General features: G+C 54.1%; 3 protein-coding genes across 3 annotated transcripts in view; all 3 read left to right on the forward strand.

The window, feature by feature from the left end:
* The window catches only part of VOLCADRAFT_93487 (uncharacterized protein), a gene marked incomplete at both ends in the record, with an annotated part of 7,672 nt that extends 6,391 nt beyond the window's left edge, over positions 1 to 1,281 (forward strand). The window contains 2 exons of the mRNA XM_002952727.1: positions 335 to 478; positions 1,171 to 1,281. Of these exons, the coding sequence (XP_002952773.1) occupies positions 335 to 478; positions 1,171 to 1,281 (255 nt within the window). The remainder of the gene's footprint in view (positions 1 to 334; positions 479 to 1,170) is intronic.
* A 4,970-nt stretch (positions 1,282 to 6,251) lies between these two features.
* VOLCADRAFT_93488 (uncharacterized protein) lies at positions 6,252 to 11,754 on the forward strand (the record flags this gene model as incomplete). Its single annotated transcript, XM_002952728.1, has 6 exons — positions 6,252 to 6,347; positions 7,072 to 8,503; positions 8,582 to 8,676; positions 8,990 to 9,546; positions 10,313 to 10,628; positions 11,083 to 11,754. 6 exons carry the CDS (start codon positions 6,252 to 6,254, stop codon positions 11,752 to 11,754), a joined length of 3,168 nt encoding a protein of 1,055 aa, XP_002952774.1.
* A 538-nt stretch (positions 11,755 to 12,292) lies between these two features.
* VOLCADRAFT_93489 (uncharacterized protein) lies at positions 12,293 to 18,106 on the forward strand (the record flags this gene model as incomplete). Its single annotated transcript, XM_002952729.1, has 4 exons — positions 12,293 to 12,414; positions 15,077 to 15,159; positions 17,764 to 17,820; positions 18,051 to 18,106. The coding sequence occupies 4 exons, from the start codon at positions 12,293 to 12,295 to the stop codon at positions 18,104 to 18,106; spliced, it is 318 nt and encodes a 105-aa protein (XP_002952775.1).

The following is an 18,106-nucleotide window of genomic DNA, read 5'->3' on the forward strand; positions in this document are numbered from 1 at the left end:
GTGGGGGAGGTTGTCGACTACAGTAGCTCCCCACTGCGCATTTTTGCTTTGGCTGTTTGTCCATGGCTGTTTTCGTTGTGTGAGTGTGAGTGTGAGTGTGTGTGCGGGGGAGAGGGAATGGGTTGTTTTGTTGCTCGGACGCTTTTGTTCTGCCGTACCGTACTAGTGCTGTTTGCGTAGCATATTATATGTGTTTGTTTTTAATATATTCGGATTGTTGTGGTGAGTGGTTCATCGTTGTTCTTGGAGTCCTGCCGACATCCCCTTGCCCGTTCGTTCTTTTTCTCTGTACACCTCCGTACACCTCGTCGCTCCGTACACCTCAACTATGCAGGTTCGCTCCATGCACATGGCCATCCAGATGGCGATGCTGAAGCTGCAGCTCAAGCGCAGCGGCCGGGCGGTCTCCCTGGACCGCCTGGTGCAGGCCTTCGCCTTCATGGACAGGGACGGCAACGGAGCCCTCAACGCGGAGGAGGTGGAGGACGCGCTGAACTCCCTGGGCATCTTCGTCACTAAGGAGGTCGGTATCGGTACTTGGGCGTGTTGGTGTCCGTGTGAGTGTGTGTGTATATGTGAGTGTGTGTGTGTATGTGAGTGTATGTGTGTATGTATGTATGTGTGTGTATGTGTGTATGTGTGTGTATGTGTGTATGTGTGAGTGTGTGTGTATATGTGTATATGTGTATATGTGTATATGTGTATATGTGTGTGAGGGGGGGGAGAAGAGTGTGGGGGGTTGGGTTGGGGGTTTTGCGATGGCGGGAAGGTAGGTGTGTAGGTGTGTAGGTGTGTAGGAGCAGGGGGGCAGGGGGACAGGACAGGCTGGCCGATGGAGGGCGTGGGAGGGACGACGGGACGGGCGTATGTGTTATACGGCTGGTGTTGATATAAAGAGTTAGTTGGTTAGTTATGTCGTTGGTTAGTTATGTGGGGCCCCCGGTGCGGGGCTCTCCCCCACCTCCCTCCGTGGGGGGGGGTTAAAGTGCCGTGGGTTGTGGCCGGTGTATGGGGTAGAGCGCGGTGTTGGTACTGTACTGTGCTGTACGAGGATGGTTGTGGCTGCTACTGCTGTGGTGGTGGTGGTGGTAGTGGTGGTGGCGCATTCCTTTATCCGCGTAATCATGTACATATATATATATATGTGTGTGTGTGTATGTGTGCGTGCAGGTGGTAGATGCGGTCATGAAGTCATTCGACAAGGACGGCAACGGCTGTGTGGACTACTTTGAGTTCGTGAAGTCGCTGTACCCCACCCGGGACTCGGTGTACCACCACTGACAGCGGAAAGGGGGGAGGGTGCGGCTGCTGACAAAGACACAGGAATGACCCGAATTACAGACAGACAGACAGACGGACAGTCGTGGACGGTGGCGGGGGCGGCGGCGGCAGTAGAACAGCCTGCTGGCGGACACAGACTGCTGCTCGCTTATTTCGACTCCTGGACTGCTGATGACTGATGACAAAGTTGTCTGTTACCTGTTATAACCTGCCGGCGACTTAGGAAATCAGCTTTCCTGTGATGTGATGTGATGTGATGTGATGTGATGTGATGTGATGTGATGTGATGTGATGTGATGTGATGTGATGTGATGTGATGTGATGTGATGTGATGTGATGTGATGTGATGTGATGTGATCCATGCCTTAGAGTGGAGGTGTGTTGACGTCATGATGGCTCTCGAGTCCGGAATCGAATCCATCCTCTTGCAAGCAGCCACTTTTTTTGCATTTTAGCGTCATGACTAACTAACTACCCCAGCACAACCTTTACAGCACCATCACACCACCATAACATTGTCATATTGTTGGAATCCGGAGGCTGCGGGTGGGAGGCGGATTATGGTCCTACGACGAGGAGGAGGCGTTCCGTTGCGAGGTGGCCCCATACGCCGGTGAGTTGACAGTTGATCGTTAAAATATAACCGTTGCTCATTACTGCTACTGATGCTGTTTTTGCTGGTACTTCTTTTTCTTCTTCTTGTCGCGTCATACGACTGTAGCACCGAACAAAACACGTGCGTACGGCAGACTCTTCTTCTGGAACTAGAACATATATATAGGTGAACAGAACCATGTGCTAAGATGTGTGTAAAGGCTTGTTCTGGTTTCTTCCTTTTCTTACTTGTTGAAAGCATCACACTAGCCTTGCCCTAAGTATTTTGCTACTGCCGCTAGCGCTACTGCTGCTGCTGCTGCTACTACTGCGGCTGGGTTGCCTTAGAGGACGGCGAAGACCTCACGCTTCATGTGCGAATGGGGTGCTTGTTATGGAAGGGGGGTGCTGCACAACCACCTACGTATTGTACTGTTTTTGTTAGGGATGGTGTCACCTGGTGGTGTGTGCTACTGCTGCAGCAGGATGTGCAAACCCAGCTGCTGCTGCTGCTGCTGCTGCGAGTTATTTTTGGCGGGATGGAAGTGAGGGCGGGGTTGGTTTATATTCTAGATCAACACACACACACACACACACACACAACCACACCACACACAACCACACACACACGCACAACCACACACACTCTTTCGCTTAGATTCTCGGGATCGGTCATCAAAACACAACCTAAGAGTGAGGTGGAGGTGGAGGTGGAGGTGGAGGTGGAGGTGGAGTTTGTTGCAGGAGCTGCGTGTATATACGTATACATACGTATAGGGGTATGTAGTAGCCCCGCGCGCGCGGCAGGTACCAGGCGAGTCAGCAGAGCAAGATACCGCCCATCTGTGAATATGTTTTCGTCCATAGATTATGCGCGCTGGTAGGGCTTCAAAGATATAGGATGCATCCGTATCTATGCCGTACCGGGGCCGCACGACCTCTATATGATATAAAATTACAGGCGCGTGACGTGTGGGTTTCTTGGGTTTCTTTTGTTGTGTTTTGTTTTTTGAAGAAGGTGTGTGTTGGTGCGTGTGTGGCGCTGAAAAAAGCATTTTTTGCTCTCTGGTGCACCTGCAGCTGCTCTGTATATGTGTATATGTGTATATGTGCGCGCTGTCGACGAATGCGAATTTCGACACGGTGGCGAGCCTGGCCCCCTTGCATAGGGTGGTGTCGACCCTGGACGGCGACAGCAGGCGGAGGTGAGGATGATGATGATGATTTGGCAAGGCTGTGTAAGGAAGATGGAGTGTGGGCGGCTGCTGCTGCTGCTGCTGCTGATGGTGATGATGATGATGACGATGATGATCGATAAGGTCAATATATACTGGAAATGATGGCCAACCTTATCGTTGAGACGCTTTCGAAATGCTTCATTTCATCCATGGATAGGGTTTTAGGGTTTAGATACAGCAGGTGGTTTGTTGAAGGGTGTGTATGTGTGTGTGTGTGTGTTGCATTGATACGACGGCAAAATACGGCAAAAGTTTCTATTCATTGTCCTGGATAGCCCGACAGGACGTGGGGCTGGCAACGAAGAGTGCGCATGGTGCGGATGGTGGGGTTGCCCCACGCTAATCAACTGGCGTATGTGTATATACGTGTGTATGTGTGTTTGTGAAGTACTGTACGAGTGTGTGTGTGTCTCTCTCAGCAAAAAGGAGATGTCGCGAAGGACACGATGTCTGTGTGCGTCTCTTGAGTTAAGGTGTAGTACCTCGGTACAAAGTACGGCATACATGACGTCTACAATTAGGCGCTTCGCCAGCATCTCGAGAGGCCTTTTCAGCGCGACCAGCTTTACTACATGCAGGTTTAGGCAGGAAACCTTTTCCTTCCGTTTGCGTGAATCCAAAATGCAGAAATAGAACATGGTGATTGAGGTTACTTACGACAAATCCGATCCAATTGAAAGCAGCTGCTCTGCAGAGCCGAGGGAAAGCGCAAACCTATTATTACAGCTGCCTATCCGGTTGCTAACTAAGTAATGCCGCACACACAACGACATCCACAAAGTTCTCCGATGAAGGAGTGGTGTGGCGCAAACAACAAAAGGGTGCAGAGCGTGAGTCAGGGAGAGTCTCACGCAGGCGATAGAAGTGGGAGTGGGAGAGGCGGTGCCTTTACAAGTCGGACGCCGCCGTTACAAGGCCGTGGGGGACCATGGGGGGGAGGTGCGGAGTCGGTCACTATTGCGTCGTTCGCTCCTCTCCCCCACTTCTCGCTCTCTCCCGTTACCGTTACGGGTGGCGTCTTTCAGCCTCCGGGACCTTATAGCCTTATAGGAATATATATCTCGGTGATTTTTCATCCCGCATTTAAGAGCCGACGGCTTGGGGGTTTATAGACCAAGGAGGACGAATCCCACAAGGTTATGAAAGTCCTCATGGAATTTCAAATACAGTTAAGGAAAAACGCAAAGGAAGGAATTATGCACGGAAACAGTACATGTAATTATTCCTTAGCGAATTCGCTATATCGTCACTATACATGTATTGACGCATCCGCTATCTCGTCATTGAAAGATTGACGTAAAAGCAAACGTGCTTAGGATGCGTGTTACGGTGTAACGGAAAGAATTGTACATGTGTACGACGTAATAGATCGTTGCGGCATTTTACTCAGGTTTTAACCTAGTCGCACTTGTGTCCCTTGAAAGGCATCCGTTGTGTTGCTGCTGTGTGGCCGCATACGGTACAACATGTAACATCTGGTCTTGCCTATCCTTGTCTTGCTCTGTGTCTTGCTGTGTCGCGTCCTCAGCTCTGTAATTCGTTTGCGTGTTTGTCCCAGTTGGGTCGGTCCTGAGGAATGTATAGAAGGGCATATGGCGGCCGCGGTTGCGTTGTTAGGAGGAACGTTGACGGCCGTTGGTCGCGGCGTGACCTTTCTGCCGGTCATTTCGGTTGGCTCCTGAGTCTGATTTCTTGTCCATCTCCTCCATTCTCAACAATAAATGCACCGGAGTATCAGTATATCGCGTTGAATTGCGTCCCTGCGGCGGGAGGACAGTGACCGATCGGTCGCGACAAGAGTGGTAGCACTACCGTGCTCCCCTGCTCCTATGCCCTACAAAATTAACAACATTCTACCTTTTTATTCGCTCGATGTGCGGCTGTGCACCTCAAATTTTATTTAAGGGAGAGGAAGGTGACAAGTTGGCATTTGCTGCGATCCGCGGCCAGGAGACTGCAGCGAGCTCCTTTAGCTCACCTACGGAGGTGGTATCCTGCAGAGAAACCACGGTGGCTTTCACACTTCACGGAATATTTTGATTACAGAATCAATTTCGCATATTGTTTGCATGGAACATGCCCGCGCGGTCGTCCGCAGTACATTTGGACAGTACAGGCCATGGTGCTCGTCGTACTGCATTTCTGTGTGTTGAATCTATTCCTCATTAAAAAGTGACAATAAATTATTTTGTGCAAAGTCGAGAGCAGACATCAATTCCCTTACGAGGAAATGCTGCGATAATCCTAATCGATAAGCGTAAGCTGAACTCTGTATATTTTGGGCGCGCTCACACAGGCAATGCGAGCCTCATAAGTTTACGGTTGTGACAGAAATAATTCAGTTTCTAGACACTACTTAAGGACAGTCCGGTGACTTTGCAAAATATATTTATCCTACGAGGGTGTACGAGGCAGTGCGGGCTTTTCACACCGTGAAGAGGCCAAAGTGTGTACTTTATCTGAATTGGATTTTCTTCCGAGTTGTGCGATCTTTGAAAACTTTTGCGGCTACATAGTATCATCTCGACAGCGGTGTTGCAGTACCGGTACCTAGCCGAGTTCACAAGCTTTATACTTGTATGCAGGTTGCCTTGATAAATCGGTGGTCTTCGCAGTGCAAGCTTCAACAACATGCACATGGGTACGCACAGTTGTTTGTTTTGAGAATCCGTATGTGTCTTTCCTTTGGCTTATCACTTTCGTACCATAACTTTTTAAATTACTCATATAAGCTTTCATGGTAAATGCAAATGAAACATGCTAATGCAGATGGCCAATCTGTTTGGGTTTAGCTCTGTCATGCCTTAACGATTTGCCTGCCAGGGCACACTTGCTGCTATAAGTGACGGCCCAGCAAGATTTCATATCGGCATTAGCGGTGCTGCTTTCCTGAGAGCTGCAGGCCCGTGAGGGACGGGATGCTGTACTGCTAAAGCTTTTTAAACAGGGCTTTTGCCTCCCACGGACCCTTTTAATGCGATGGAAGCTATCAGGAATTGGGACACGCTGGCTTAGCCCCGTTTGCGTTGGAGTGTGGAGCGGGCAGTACAACTACGGCAGGTTTCGTTCAGTGCAGGCTAAAGGCACTGCACTGAAAACTAGAAATATCTCCTTTGAGGATATAACACAGGCAAGCAGATGAGGCTTACTTGTGGCTTCCTGAGGACTGGAAGGGACGTGGCCGTCAACCACATAGCGTGCTTGCTGCAGAATCGCCTTGCGGGTTTCTTCGCGGTAAGGAAGAATACCGATATGGCATAGCTCGCTCTAATGTCGCGTCTTATTCTGTAGCGTATCTAGAGCTGTTCTGTTTTGGCTTATCCTTGCAATTTCAAGAGCATGTTGCTTGCAGGCAAAATCTTAGCCCTATGTTGCTTGCACAATTCGTGATATTCTTATGCCGCAATGCTTTGTCAGCATTACGCACGGTACCTGGAAGCTGAGCAGCTAGAAGCCGTAGCGACGGCGAACTGACAATTGCGTTTCTATTTGCGGCACGTTCAGAGTTCCGCAATCCATGAGCACAACTCCATTTTGATTCATGTTGTTTTGACTATCCTTTTGATGACTGCAGATATATGCGGCGTGGCTGCTGGCTACATGCGCCACTTTTAGTTCCTGGACCGCTTTGCGAACTGTTCGCATCCGCATCCGCAGCTACTTGCGGCCCAGGAGGCGCCATGATGGCGCTCCACCATTAGAACGATGGAATCATCGGCCGCGTCTCCTTCCTCCTTTGCTGCCGACCCGCCACTCTTCAATGCCGACGACGGCTACCGCGCCAGCGCGTGGCGTACCCTTTACACTGGCATACCAACACCGCTCTGAGGCAATCCAATTGGACAATTTAAATTTAAATCCTCCGTCGCGAATTGGACTTCCGCATGTCGAAGGACTTTTAAGCGGCGATGCGTCTCTCTCCGGCCCCTCTGGCCGCCCTCCCTGGCCATATCTTCAGCGCGCCGTCACCGCCACCGCTGCTGCCATTGCAGCCAGCGCACGGCTGCTGCGCCTTAACCACCCGCTCCACATCCTCGACGGCCGTTGCGCTGCCGTTCAACCCCGCGCCTCCGCAAGGTCCTTACCCGCGGGACTGTCACCATTCGCGTCATGCACGCGGAGCACGGCACGCTGCCGTGGAAACGACTCGGCGCGACGGGACTTGCCGCTCTCAGCAGCCCCTCTGGAAGGCCACAGGAGTTCCGCCGCGACGGCGGCGGCGGCGGCGGCAGCAGCGGTGACACAGATGTCGACGCCGACGGCGGCGGCGCCCTCTTGGCGCTACTACACTGGCTCTACTGCGACGTGCAGCGCGCGGTATAAAATACACGGTTACGAGCCCTGTGACCTGCGGCCGGACTGGCAAGCCCTCGTAGGACGTCTGGCCCGTACCTGCGGCCAGGGCGCGTACATGGCGGGGTCGTATGTACGACAGGGATGCGTTGAGCTGACGTTGGATTTCCTCGTCGCGGCCGGGGGGCCCAGGGCGCCTGCGGGCATCGCCAACGGCAGCAGCCTTGATAACAACGACCTGCACTCCGTGAAGCCGCCGCCGTGCCCGTACGGCAGAGGGTCTGACGTCAGAGGTGTGACCGACTCGGGGTCGAGCTTGGCACCCGACGCAGCGGAGATCCTAAAAGCGCTAGGGCTTGATGGCTGTAGCTCAGGTACTACTGTTACTACTAGTACTGCTACTGCTACTCCTGATGGTTTTGGTGACACATTGCCGGCGGCGGCGGCGGTGCCGGCGGCGCTGCCGTCACCGCAGGTGCAACTGCTTGGAATGGAGCCCGCAGCGTCAGACGCGCCGCGGGTGGTGCAGCTATGGCCGCGGGTGCTGGTGCTGCCGGCGGCGGCGGCGGCACCGCCGGGAGGGGGCGGACGGGCAGGGTTGCCTTCGCGGCGATGTGCGGACGAGCAGCAGTTGGTGAGGGCGGAGGCCCCGGAGGCCTCGCCCTCCGCCGCGCATGCGGATGCCGACGGGGCCACCATCCGGCAGGAGCAGGCGGCCTCGAGGGAGGTGCAGCTGGTGTGGGGCTCTGAGGAGGGGGAAGAAGGGGAAGACGGATCGGACCAGGCAGCGACCGCAGGCAGGGCAACGGCAGCTGCAGCCGCGGCCACAGCTGCGCCGCTAGGCGGCGGTACGGTGCTGCTGCGGGCCATTGTGTGTCGGCCGCCGCCGCCGCCGTGCACGTCGGGTCGATGCAAGGGCGGCGGCCGAATGAGGCCGCTTGAAGCCCCAGCCGTCTTTGCTCGTGGACAGGGGGAGATACTCTCGACGCGTGTGCTGCGGTTCCAGCTTCGTGCTACTGCGGCTGTCAGCGACTCGTCGTCGCCTTTCATCGCAACCTGCAGGAACGCCGCTGGGTCCCAATCTGCCCCAATGACCCGTGGGTCATTCGACCGAGCGACCCATGGGTCTTTCGATCGACGGTCCGCATGTGCATCATGCGGCTTGTGCTGTACAGACACTCGGGGAGGCCAACCTGGCAGCAGCGGTGGCGGCGAACACTATGAGCTGGAGATGCTGCTTGCCCAGCCACGGCGCGCGGGTATCTTACTGGTACGTGCATTCTTAGGCAGGGGCAGCGGCTGAGGAGGAAGAAACGAGAGAGATTGCAAACCATTGCAAACCAATGTATATGTGCCTAACTGTCTTGTGCGTCTTGTGCATATGTCTGTGCGTCTGTCTGCCTGTCTGTCTGTCTGTCTGTGTGTGTTTGTCTGTGTGCCATGAGATTGCGGATCCAGGACATTGAGGGTCTGGGCGCGCGGGATATTGCTGTACGTGGTTGCTAGCGGCTATCGCGCTAAGGGGTGTTTTGTACGTGCGTATCTATGTTTGTGTGTCCCCCCTCCCGACAACCCCCCATCAGGTGGAGGTATCCTGGTCGAACCAGCCCGGTCACGTGATGACACTAATAGCGCTGCCCGCCACGGAAGCGGCGGTGGCGGCGGAGCTACAGGACCACGCCATGGCGGCGGCAGCGCCGCCGTCGCAACCATTGAGAGCGACGACGCCGGAGGCGGTGGCGGCAGCGGCGGCTCTGGATGTCGCGCTTGCGCGGCGGCAGCAACGCCTACTGAACAGCTTCCTTCTGGACGCCGGGGTTTGGGCGGCGCAGCAGGCACTGGCGGCAGCGGCGGCGGCGGCTGATGACGGCTGCGCCGCCGCTGATAGTACTGCGATGGAGCAGCTGCACCCCCGCCAGCGGGCGATGCTGGGTACCAACCTGATGTGCTTCGCGGCCCGTGCGGACCTTAAGGCAACGGAGGCGTGGCTGCTACGCGGCTTGTCGCAGCTGGAAACGGCGCTAGGTCGACGGGAGGCGCATGAGGGCGCGGGTCGGAAGGCTGGAGGTACTCATGCGGTCGTGGCGGAGGCGGAGGTGGCGGCGGCGGCGGGGGCGCCTCCGCGGGGCTGCAGCAGGGGGTCAGCGACGGGGTTGCCGTCATCATCGTCGCCGTCGTTGTTTCCGGCCCCGACGGCATCTGGCAGTTGGCCGCCCTGCGCCGTCGACAGAGCCGACGCCGTCGTTAGGGATGTAGTACAGCTGGCGACACCTGGGATTGCGGTGGAGAGCAAGCTGTGCAGGCGCCGAGCACCACCCGGGCTGCCGTGTGCTGGCGGCGGCGGCGGCGGTGGTGGTGGTGACGGCTTCGTTTCGCCTGCGGCAGCGCGGCGGCTGCCGTCTTCTTCTTCTTCTTCTTCTCCTGCTGCTGCTACTGCTACAGCTGCACCAGCGGCGGCGGCGACGGCAGGTTCCATGGGGAGCAACAGCAGCAGCAACAGCAGCAGCAACAGCTCGTGTAGTCGTGGTCCCTGTGCCGGCGGGAGGGGTTGTTGTTGGTGGTGGTGGAGTGCGCTGCTGCTGGTGTTGGGCTGGCGCACTTTGGAACCGCGGGAGGAGGCGGGTTATCGAGCTTACGTGGCGCCGTGGCTCGTCAACCAGGAACATATAATGTGCGGGGGGGGATCAGGCGTGAAGGGGAGGAGCGCGGCATGTAGCTGACGTGGAATATGTATATATGTATATGCGTATGTACGCATAGATCTGAGCCGCATTTGAAATGTATTTCTTGTTAATCTTTCTTCCCCGACCCTCCTCTCCACCGTCGCCTCGACACCTGGTGGGCGTTTGTGATCTCCACGCGCGCCTCTGTGTGTGTACCACCGCCTTCCCACCTCCGGCCGACAGCCAAGCATTCGAAATCCTCGCCCTCCTGACGCTCCTCGCCCGAGCGCGTGTCGACCTGCTCAGCGCCGCCAACATCACGACGGTCATGGGCGGCCTCCCTGGAGTCGTATCCCTGTTGTCGTATCTGCTGCTGCCGCGTCACGCCTGGGGCCGCGTCGTTCGCTGCATTAAGGTCCCTCGCTACGGCGCCTACGTGGCGGTGAAGGCTGTTTCGATGTTCCTCGACAGGCCACTGCCTCCGGGTGTGAGCTCCTACCACCACCTGGGCTTGGGTAGGGTGCTCCATGAAGGACTGCTTCTGTCACTGGCGTGCTTGGTGAGTTGGAAGTGGATGGGCGAGTGGATGGAATACGGCACACGGGAATGCAGTGTTGCAGTACAGCATTCAGTTTTAATCAGATTCAGTCGCGTACGTACATACATACATACATACATAGGGTTGGCCGGAAGTTTAGATTTAGAAAATAATTTAGATGCCATCTAATTAGATTTCTATATAGATTTTAGATGAGGCCATCTAAACCGTTTAGGTGGGCATCTAAACGTATCTAGTCCATCTAATGCCTATCTAAAGGCCGGTGACCGGATCCAGACCGTTTAAACGTGAGTCATGGCACGCGAAACAGCTATGTTGAAGGTAACTTTAGTGTCATATCCTTGCTCCGCTCTATTACATACACAAATAGACGTAAAAATGCACAATGGCAGAACCAGGACCCCAAAAGCCGATCACATACAAATACAACCACCAGACTTTCGACGCGCCACAGTACGCAGCTAAGCTCTGCGAAGCCAAGCGCAGCATCAAAGCCGCAGCGTACTGGTCCATCTTCGACGTGTTGCTCGTAAAAGGCGTTGTGAACCTCGTCTGCACCGTTTGCAACAAGTCCTATAGCGCGAAGAACCCGTCAGCTGTCTGCCCGGATCACTATGCGAAGCACCAGAAGGACGTCGCCAGCGCGGTCGGAAGCGAGCAGTCCGGGGCGCCCACAACCAACAGCACGAAGTGCTCGCGCGCGGAGGAGGGGCCAGTTCGGACCTTCTTCCTCGCTGCAGTGCAAATCGCCACCTTCCTGAAGCACCTGGCTCTTTTCTTCTTCAAGTGCAACATCGCCCTCCAACTGAGGCCGGCAGAACAGAGCCCGACAGCTTTGCATCCCAATGCGGGCGTGTCCCGCATGTTGGCATGTGTACTTTGGTGGTTCCGTTTGCGGTTGGGCCGACGGTTGGGCCGCGGGGCGCCTAATTACACCCCGTGGCGCCATCCGACACGCGTCTGTAGAGCGCCCATAGGGGTTCGCCGTGTTCCCAGTGTCGAGCGGCCCAAAACATTATTGGAAAATCCAGGAAAAGATAAAGCCGCATCGTATGCAAAATTTCAGGTCAAAATTCCACCGTTTAGGCAGTTTTCCGTTTGGCCATCTAAAGATTTACCTAATTAGATTAGGTATCTAATCAGATTTCTAATTAGATACTTTTTCCATCTAAAGATTTTGCCAACCCTATACATACATAAACACACGCCAGCAGTGCACGCGGGTATGCCACCACGCACACCACACGCACACCACACGCACACTCATCATTCGGTTCTCCTCGAAAACGGCATCTCTTAGTTGACTCAGTTGTCGCTCAAATGTACGGCACCTATAAAACCCGCGATGATGCACTTTGGACGAATTGAGTAGTTCAGGAGTACATCATCCTCCTCGCCTCCTGGATCCATGGCCTCCGTGTGAGTTCTTTCCTCTGTGAATGCCTTTTTGACATGTGCCCGTTGACTGTTGTCGTACCTTTACGTCGTACCTATTCCGTCATGTCGTACCAGCTGCCGCTACGCGCCGTCGCCGTCGTGACGGTTGCCAAAGTGGCGCCCTGCGTGGCTATGATGCTCACCAGGAGCCGAGTGCCGCCAAATCGGCTTCAAGCCGGCCTTCGCTGCGCCGCCGTCGCCGCTGTCGCGCTGTCCACAACCATATTATGTCACACCTACCTACGCGCCTGCTTCTTGTGGTGGCGGCGGCAGCAGCAGCAGCAGCAGCGGTGGCAGCAATTGAGCTCCGGCGCAGCCGCCGCCGTCGGCACGCCATCAGGCAAACCAGGTGCGCCGGCGGCGGCGACGACGGCGGTGGAAGAGTAAACCCGGTGCGCCAGCTGGCACACAAACAGCTTGTACGGCGCAGCGGTGGCGTCTTGCATTGCAGTACAGTGACGGGGGGCGGACGGTGGCGCCAGTGCAGTGCTGAGATCGGGTGCTGCTTCTCGGTTCTGTTTTGCTGCGAGTAATAGGTGCCGGAACCCTAGGGTCGACCCCTTCGATATACATACCAGATGGTGTTGTTGTCCTAACTTTTCACTTGACCTAATATTTCACTTGTGAGGAGGAAAATTCTGAGCATAGAGGTTGGTGGGGAAGTGTTCGTGTTCGCGAGGACGCGTCTGCCTCTGCCTGCCAGGACAGCACTGCAGGGTGCTCTCGCTAAAATGTGCATGCATGCATGCATGTTCCCTTGCTTGCTTGCATGCAGTCGACATGCACGCTTATGTTCCCTAGGGAATGCGCTTTAGTCATGAACATAAGAATGTAGAACTAAGCTCCTCGGAGTGAGGGCCCTCTTGATTAGCTCCGTAGAAATCAGCCAAGAAGCGGTTCTTAGGTAAGAGGCGCCACAGAGATAAACTCAGCTCGCAACCCCGGAATCTTAAATGTGCATATGCGTACGTGTGTGCATGTGTTCATGTGTGTATATGTGTGTTCATGTGTGTCCATGTGTGTATATGTGTGTTCATGTGTTTATATGTATGTATGTGTATATGTGTGTCTGTTACATATCAATCCCGGCCTGACGCTGGCCAGGGGCACCTAACCGTATACCCCAACGGTAACGACCGCCGAAGCACTCTATCATTGGAGGGGCGTTATATCGGTTAGAGTCCTAAACGTTCTTCCTTATCAACGCAACGCGCTGTCACCTGTTCAGATCCCTTAGCCAGCGAGAGACAACAGCTCAGATGCCGAGCAACGTCCGTTCCACCGAAAGCGCATGCTCTACAGCTGCGCGATCCACTCAAACTGGTGTCCATCCACCGCGCCACTCTATCCTTGCGAATCCTGCCGCCGCCCGAGTGCGTTATCCAACCACCATCTGGTATACAGCCTCTGGTCCAGGGCGTATGCAGAATTACTCCTCCGCCACTGCTGGCAGTGTAAAGATCTCCATGATGAGCTCCGGCGCCGGAGGAACCCACTGTCCCATCTCAGATTTCATCACCCCAATCTACTCCACCCGGAGGACCAGCGGTGGGATCTGAACCCACATCTTCTTACGAATCTAAATACCGTCTCTGGGATTCGAACTCTAGACTAGGCCTAGCATCTACGCCGGTGCTTCGTGCGTACGTGTGTGTCTGTTGTGTGTTTTTGTGTGTGTGCGTGTGTGTGTGTGTGTTTTAATGAACTGAATCCTGGGCGGGAACACCCGTGTCTTAACTTCCCTGTGGAGGGAGGAGGGGCTCCCATGCCTTGCCTGGCCCCGTGCCGGGTGTCGTACCGTACTTCGGGGGGTGGGCAGTGGCTCAGCGGTAATGCATGAAGCGTATATGTCTGTTTGTCTGTCTGTCGGTGAGCTTTTTAAGATGCGCGGAGCAAGTTTCCGTATGTGCATGTTTCAGAGCTAATGTATGTGTGATATATAAATGTTGTACAGATGCGCTTAGTAGTACGACAGACATATGTCCCGGTATGTGTTTTTAGAAGCCATAGCGGGGTGTTTGTTTACGTCTGCATCCGCTCGCCTGTTTTGTTCGCCTGCCAGTTTGACTGTGTGAGTGTGAGCAGCCATGCATGTGACGCTACATCCGCTTCGACGCTCGTCAATCCGGGTGGCGTTCAGCTGATCATCTTGCATGGCGGGAGATTTTTTTCTCTGTAATGCAAAACCTGAAAGGCGACGCTCTAAATGTGTTTAGGATTGGGTGATTGGCCTTAGGGTTGGGGAAATTGTGACGGCCGCAATGCGTCCTCAAAGGGAACAATCAGTAGGGTGCGTAAGGTCTGTGACTGCGCCGTACCCTGTCGTACGGTATGGGCCGCAGCGAGGCGGGGCCACATTTGGGATGTCGAATCATGTCGAAAAATGCTGTCTAGCTCTTGGCAAAGGAGATGGCAGAAGTTGTGGCGAAGATGGCGAGTGCTATGTTTGTTGTTGTTTCTTTACTTGTGTAGTTGCGGCTGCATTTGCGTTTCCCGCATGTTGTTGATTACGGTGCGAAATGAGCGCAGCGCAACGCACCGAAATCCCCACCCGAGGGTGCCGTACCCGCATGATGTGCGCACGTATGTGTACGGACATGCACGTCACGAGTGTTCACACAAACGAGGACGGGTCCGGCCGGGAGATGGAGAACCCTATTCTCCTATCAAGCCTTTGGCTTCGACTCGAATATCGAGCTCTTAATTACTCTGAATTGTTCTGCTTTTTAAGCAGCGCCTCACAAAAACGTGATGCAAGGAGAAAAGAAACAAACACCAACATGAAGGAAAGCTCGCAGCGATGCAGGAAGAAAACAGCAAAGAAAGGACACTTGACGTGAAGTGAGAGACTCCGCTAGCTTGGCTGCTAAGAGGGCTGGCCACTAGGCCGTAAAGGGCAGCTCTTTTGGGGCAACTCCCACCGCATTGCCCCCCGAGTGGACCCCTGCAACATCGCGCGATTTCTTATATAGTCACCGTGACCTAGCGGCATTCAACCTGGGCACATGCAGCTTCGGTCGGCACGTCAGGCCGACGATAGCAGTGCGCTGTTATCAAGACGCGCAACGATTGCTGCATGTTGCTGGCGCGTCAGGTGTGTTTCGCAGCGCCCTCGTGCGTAGCATGCCTGAATAGGAACGTGGTTTGGGGACGTGTGGGGGAAACTTTTGAACAGGTATGATGATGTGGATCCACTGCTGCAACAGCATGAATCATATCACCTATTCATATTAGGAAGCGGGGAAATTGCTGCTACTATACTAGTAGTACTGACAAGGGTAACACGGAAACGCCACACACCATAGCGCGGCAACCTTCAAGGTTAAAAGCTTTATTTGTGGCGTTATTGCCTCAACTAACAAACAATTGCGACATTCTATGCGATATTGCCTAATTACATTATTACAGCTGGCGCTAAAGATTTTATAAATCCATGTTACTGCGGTATACTACATATACTCTTTTCAAGGTGATATGGTTTAGAGGGGGCGTCATACAGGATTTATGTATAGAAATCTGGGCGCCACAACACCCCAGCCAGCATACGAATATATAGTAAAGAACTCGCGACAAGCGCCCACACAACTACTACTAGTACTACTACCACCACTACTACTACTACTACTTAGCCTACATACGTGCAAGCAAGCTAAGAGGCGGCGGGATTTGCCCGATTGCCCCCACGAAAAACACCCGAGCTGGGAGGAAATGTGAGCAGGCCCCTAAAACGATTCCGCTGTGTGCTGACACACAAAAGGAGGCATCCCCACTTCGCGCCGGGTCTCACGGGTCTCACAAATACCACACCAAGGCCCTCCAGGACCCTCTTTTATCTTGGCTCCAACCTGCAACATTTTTTTCACGGAAAAAGTGAAAAAACATTGGGGATGTGTGCTCGGTCCTGCTCAGGTAGCAGAGGGCCCCAATCCATAGGGGGCGCTACACCCGATGCCACCACCACCACCACAATCACCACTACCACTACCACCACTATGAATGTCCATACAATCCAGGGCTGCGACCAGCCGGATGACGAGCATACACGGAATATCTACTCATGCCCGACTATATATACCTCAACATGAATCCCGAGATGTTCGGACATATGGCTGAGCATCAGGCGAGGGCAGCGGCCATTACATCAGCAGAGCTGGCCAGCAAACAACAAAAGTCCCTGCCAACTGCTCCATCAATCCGCCTCTTGCGCCACCGCCCGGCCGCGACCCCACCCCGCCTGTTTCTCTCTATGCCGCACCGAAAGTTCCATCCCATCCCATACTCCAGCACACCTATACGCACATAAAACATACATTTTCACTCTTAAGCAGTCCCCCTGCAAGGCTGCTCCGAAACCAACGACATGCCGCACTGCTGACATTGATTTGAACACCACATGCATGGTACAGTACTGCACATGCATACATACGTACGTACGTACATGCATACGTACCCCAGCCGCACGAAGCCAGGCACAGTAGAGTCCCCACCCTCCTCCCTCCTCAACCAACAACCCCAATCACAGCTTCTCTTCTAATACTAAATATACTGACATACATACACACCGCATGACTGTCCAAACGACCTACTACTATTTGATTGACAAAACCCATTTATGGGCCGGACAAAATGTACCAAGCAACAAAACTGAAATGACTTTTCAAGGGACCCCTTGGACACCCTTACTACTTTTTACATTGCGTGCACAGCACAATACGTATGGATACATTGCCAGCCCCTAAAACGACGCAAAAGGTTGTATACATTTTTAGGAAGGACGTATATGCTACACCAGACAGATTGCTTTTGTCTGATTACGAATCCTGTCCGACATATCATGAGCCAGCGTAACACATGTCCCAACCCTCCGCCTTTCTAAACCGGCGCCAGCAAAGGGGCAAAAGCCCTGCCAGGAGACCAACCATGCCAGCGCGCTTGGGGGAGGGGGCCAAAATAATAATACCCTCGCATCCACGAAAACTACCACAACCACAACCACCAGCTTGCTGCACTGCCGTCCCGACGGGCCTGCTAGTCGTCATGCACAACCCATGGCACAGGCTCTCCGCGAAACGCGCTTGGTCCGGTAGAGTTCCTTCCCCCTCATCATCGAAGTCTTCTCCTTCCCTAGGTTCCCCCGCCGATCGACAATATCGTCGTCGCAACACACTACTACAACAACTCTGTACCAGGACCTCCAGCGTGCACGAGCAAGCAGCACGAGCGTGCCTACAACAAAGAATATTTTATTTTGCAGTCAACAAGGTTTATCGCAGCATTAGATAGGTATGCTGGGCGATATGCACACAGGTATGCGGGTTTTTAAGCTATCCCCTTTTTCCTGTCAGACGACAGAGCAATCTCGTGTGTGTCTGTCTGTCTGTGTGTGTGTGTGTGTGTGTCACATCGTGTTTCGGCGGTGCACCATGAATGCACAACGCAACCATACATACACGTGCAACACGACAACAGTAAAAAAAAGACGCGCAAAGGCGGAGAAGACACAGATACAGAGGAACACAAACAAATTAGCCGACGCGCCCAGGCGTCCGAAATTGCATACGATATGTTCTCTTCTGTAAACCAAACCAATCTAACCGACTAAATCCGGATGTTGAACCGCCCTCCGAAGGTCTGGATCCAGACCACACACGCACCAGAAGAGGCTCCCCCCCCCTCCTCGCCACCTCCTCAAGCGCAGCCCCACCCACATTCAATACGCTGCTAATCAAACGCAGCAGCACCTGGGGTGGCGCCTGTGAGCCCGCGTGGGTGCGGAGGACGGCAGACCAGCTGATGGCTTGTTGCTGTAGTCTTGGGAGGTAAGTCAGGCACGTTGCGCTAAGAAGTACCTACATACATACATACATACATACGGCTCCCCCATGCTGAAACATACGGACGGGGGAGGATGACGGTTTGATGGGCCCCCCACGTGTGTACCCACAACATCAACACCAATCCACCGCCCTCGGGGCCCCCCCTCAGGCTGTCCCTTACGGACAACCTCCGTATGCGCGTGTGTGTGCGCGGGGAACTTGTAG

This window comes from Volvox carteri, assembly GCF_000143455.1.
Source record: "Volvox carteri f. nagariensis unplaced genomic scaffold VOLCAscaffold_32, whole genome shotgun sequence".
NCBI lineage: Eukaryota > Viridiplantae > Chlorophyta > Chlorophyceae > Chlamydomonadales > Volvocaceae > Volvox > Volvox carteri.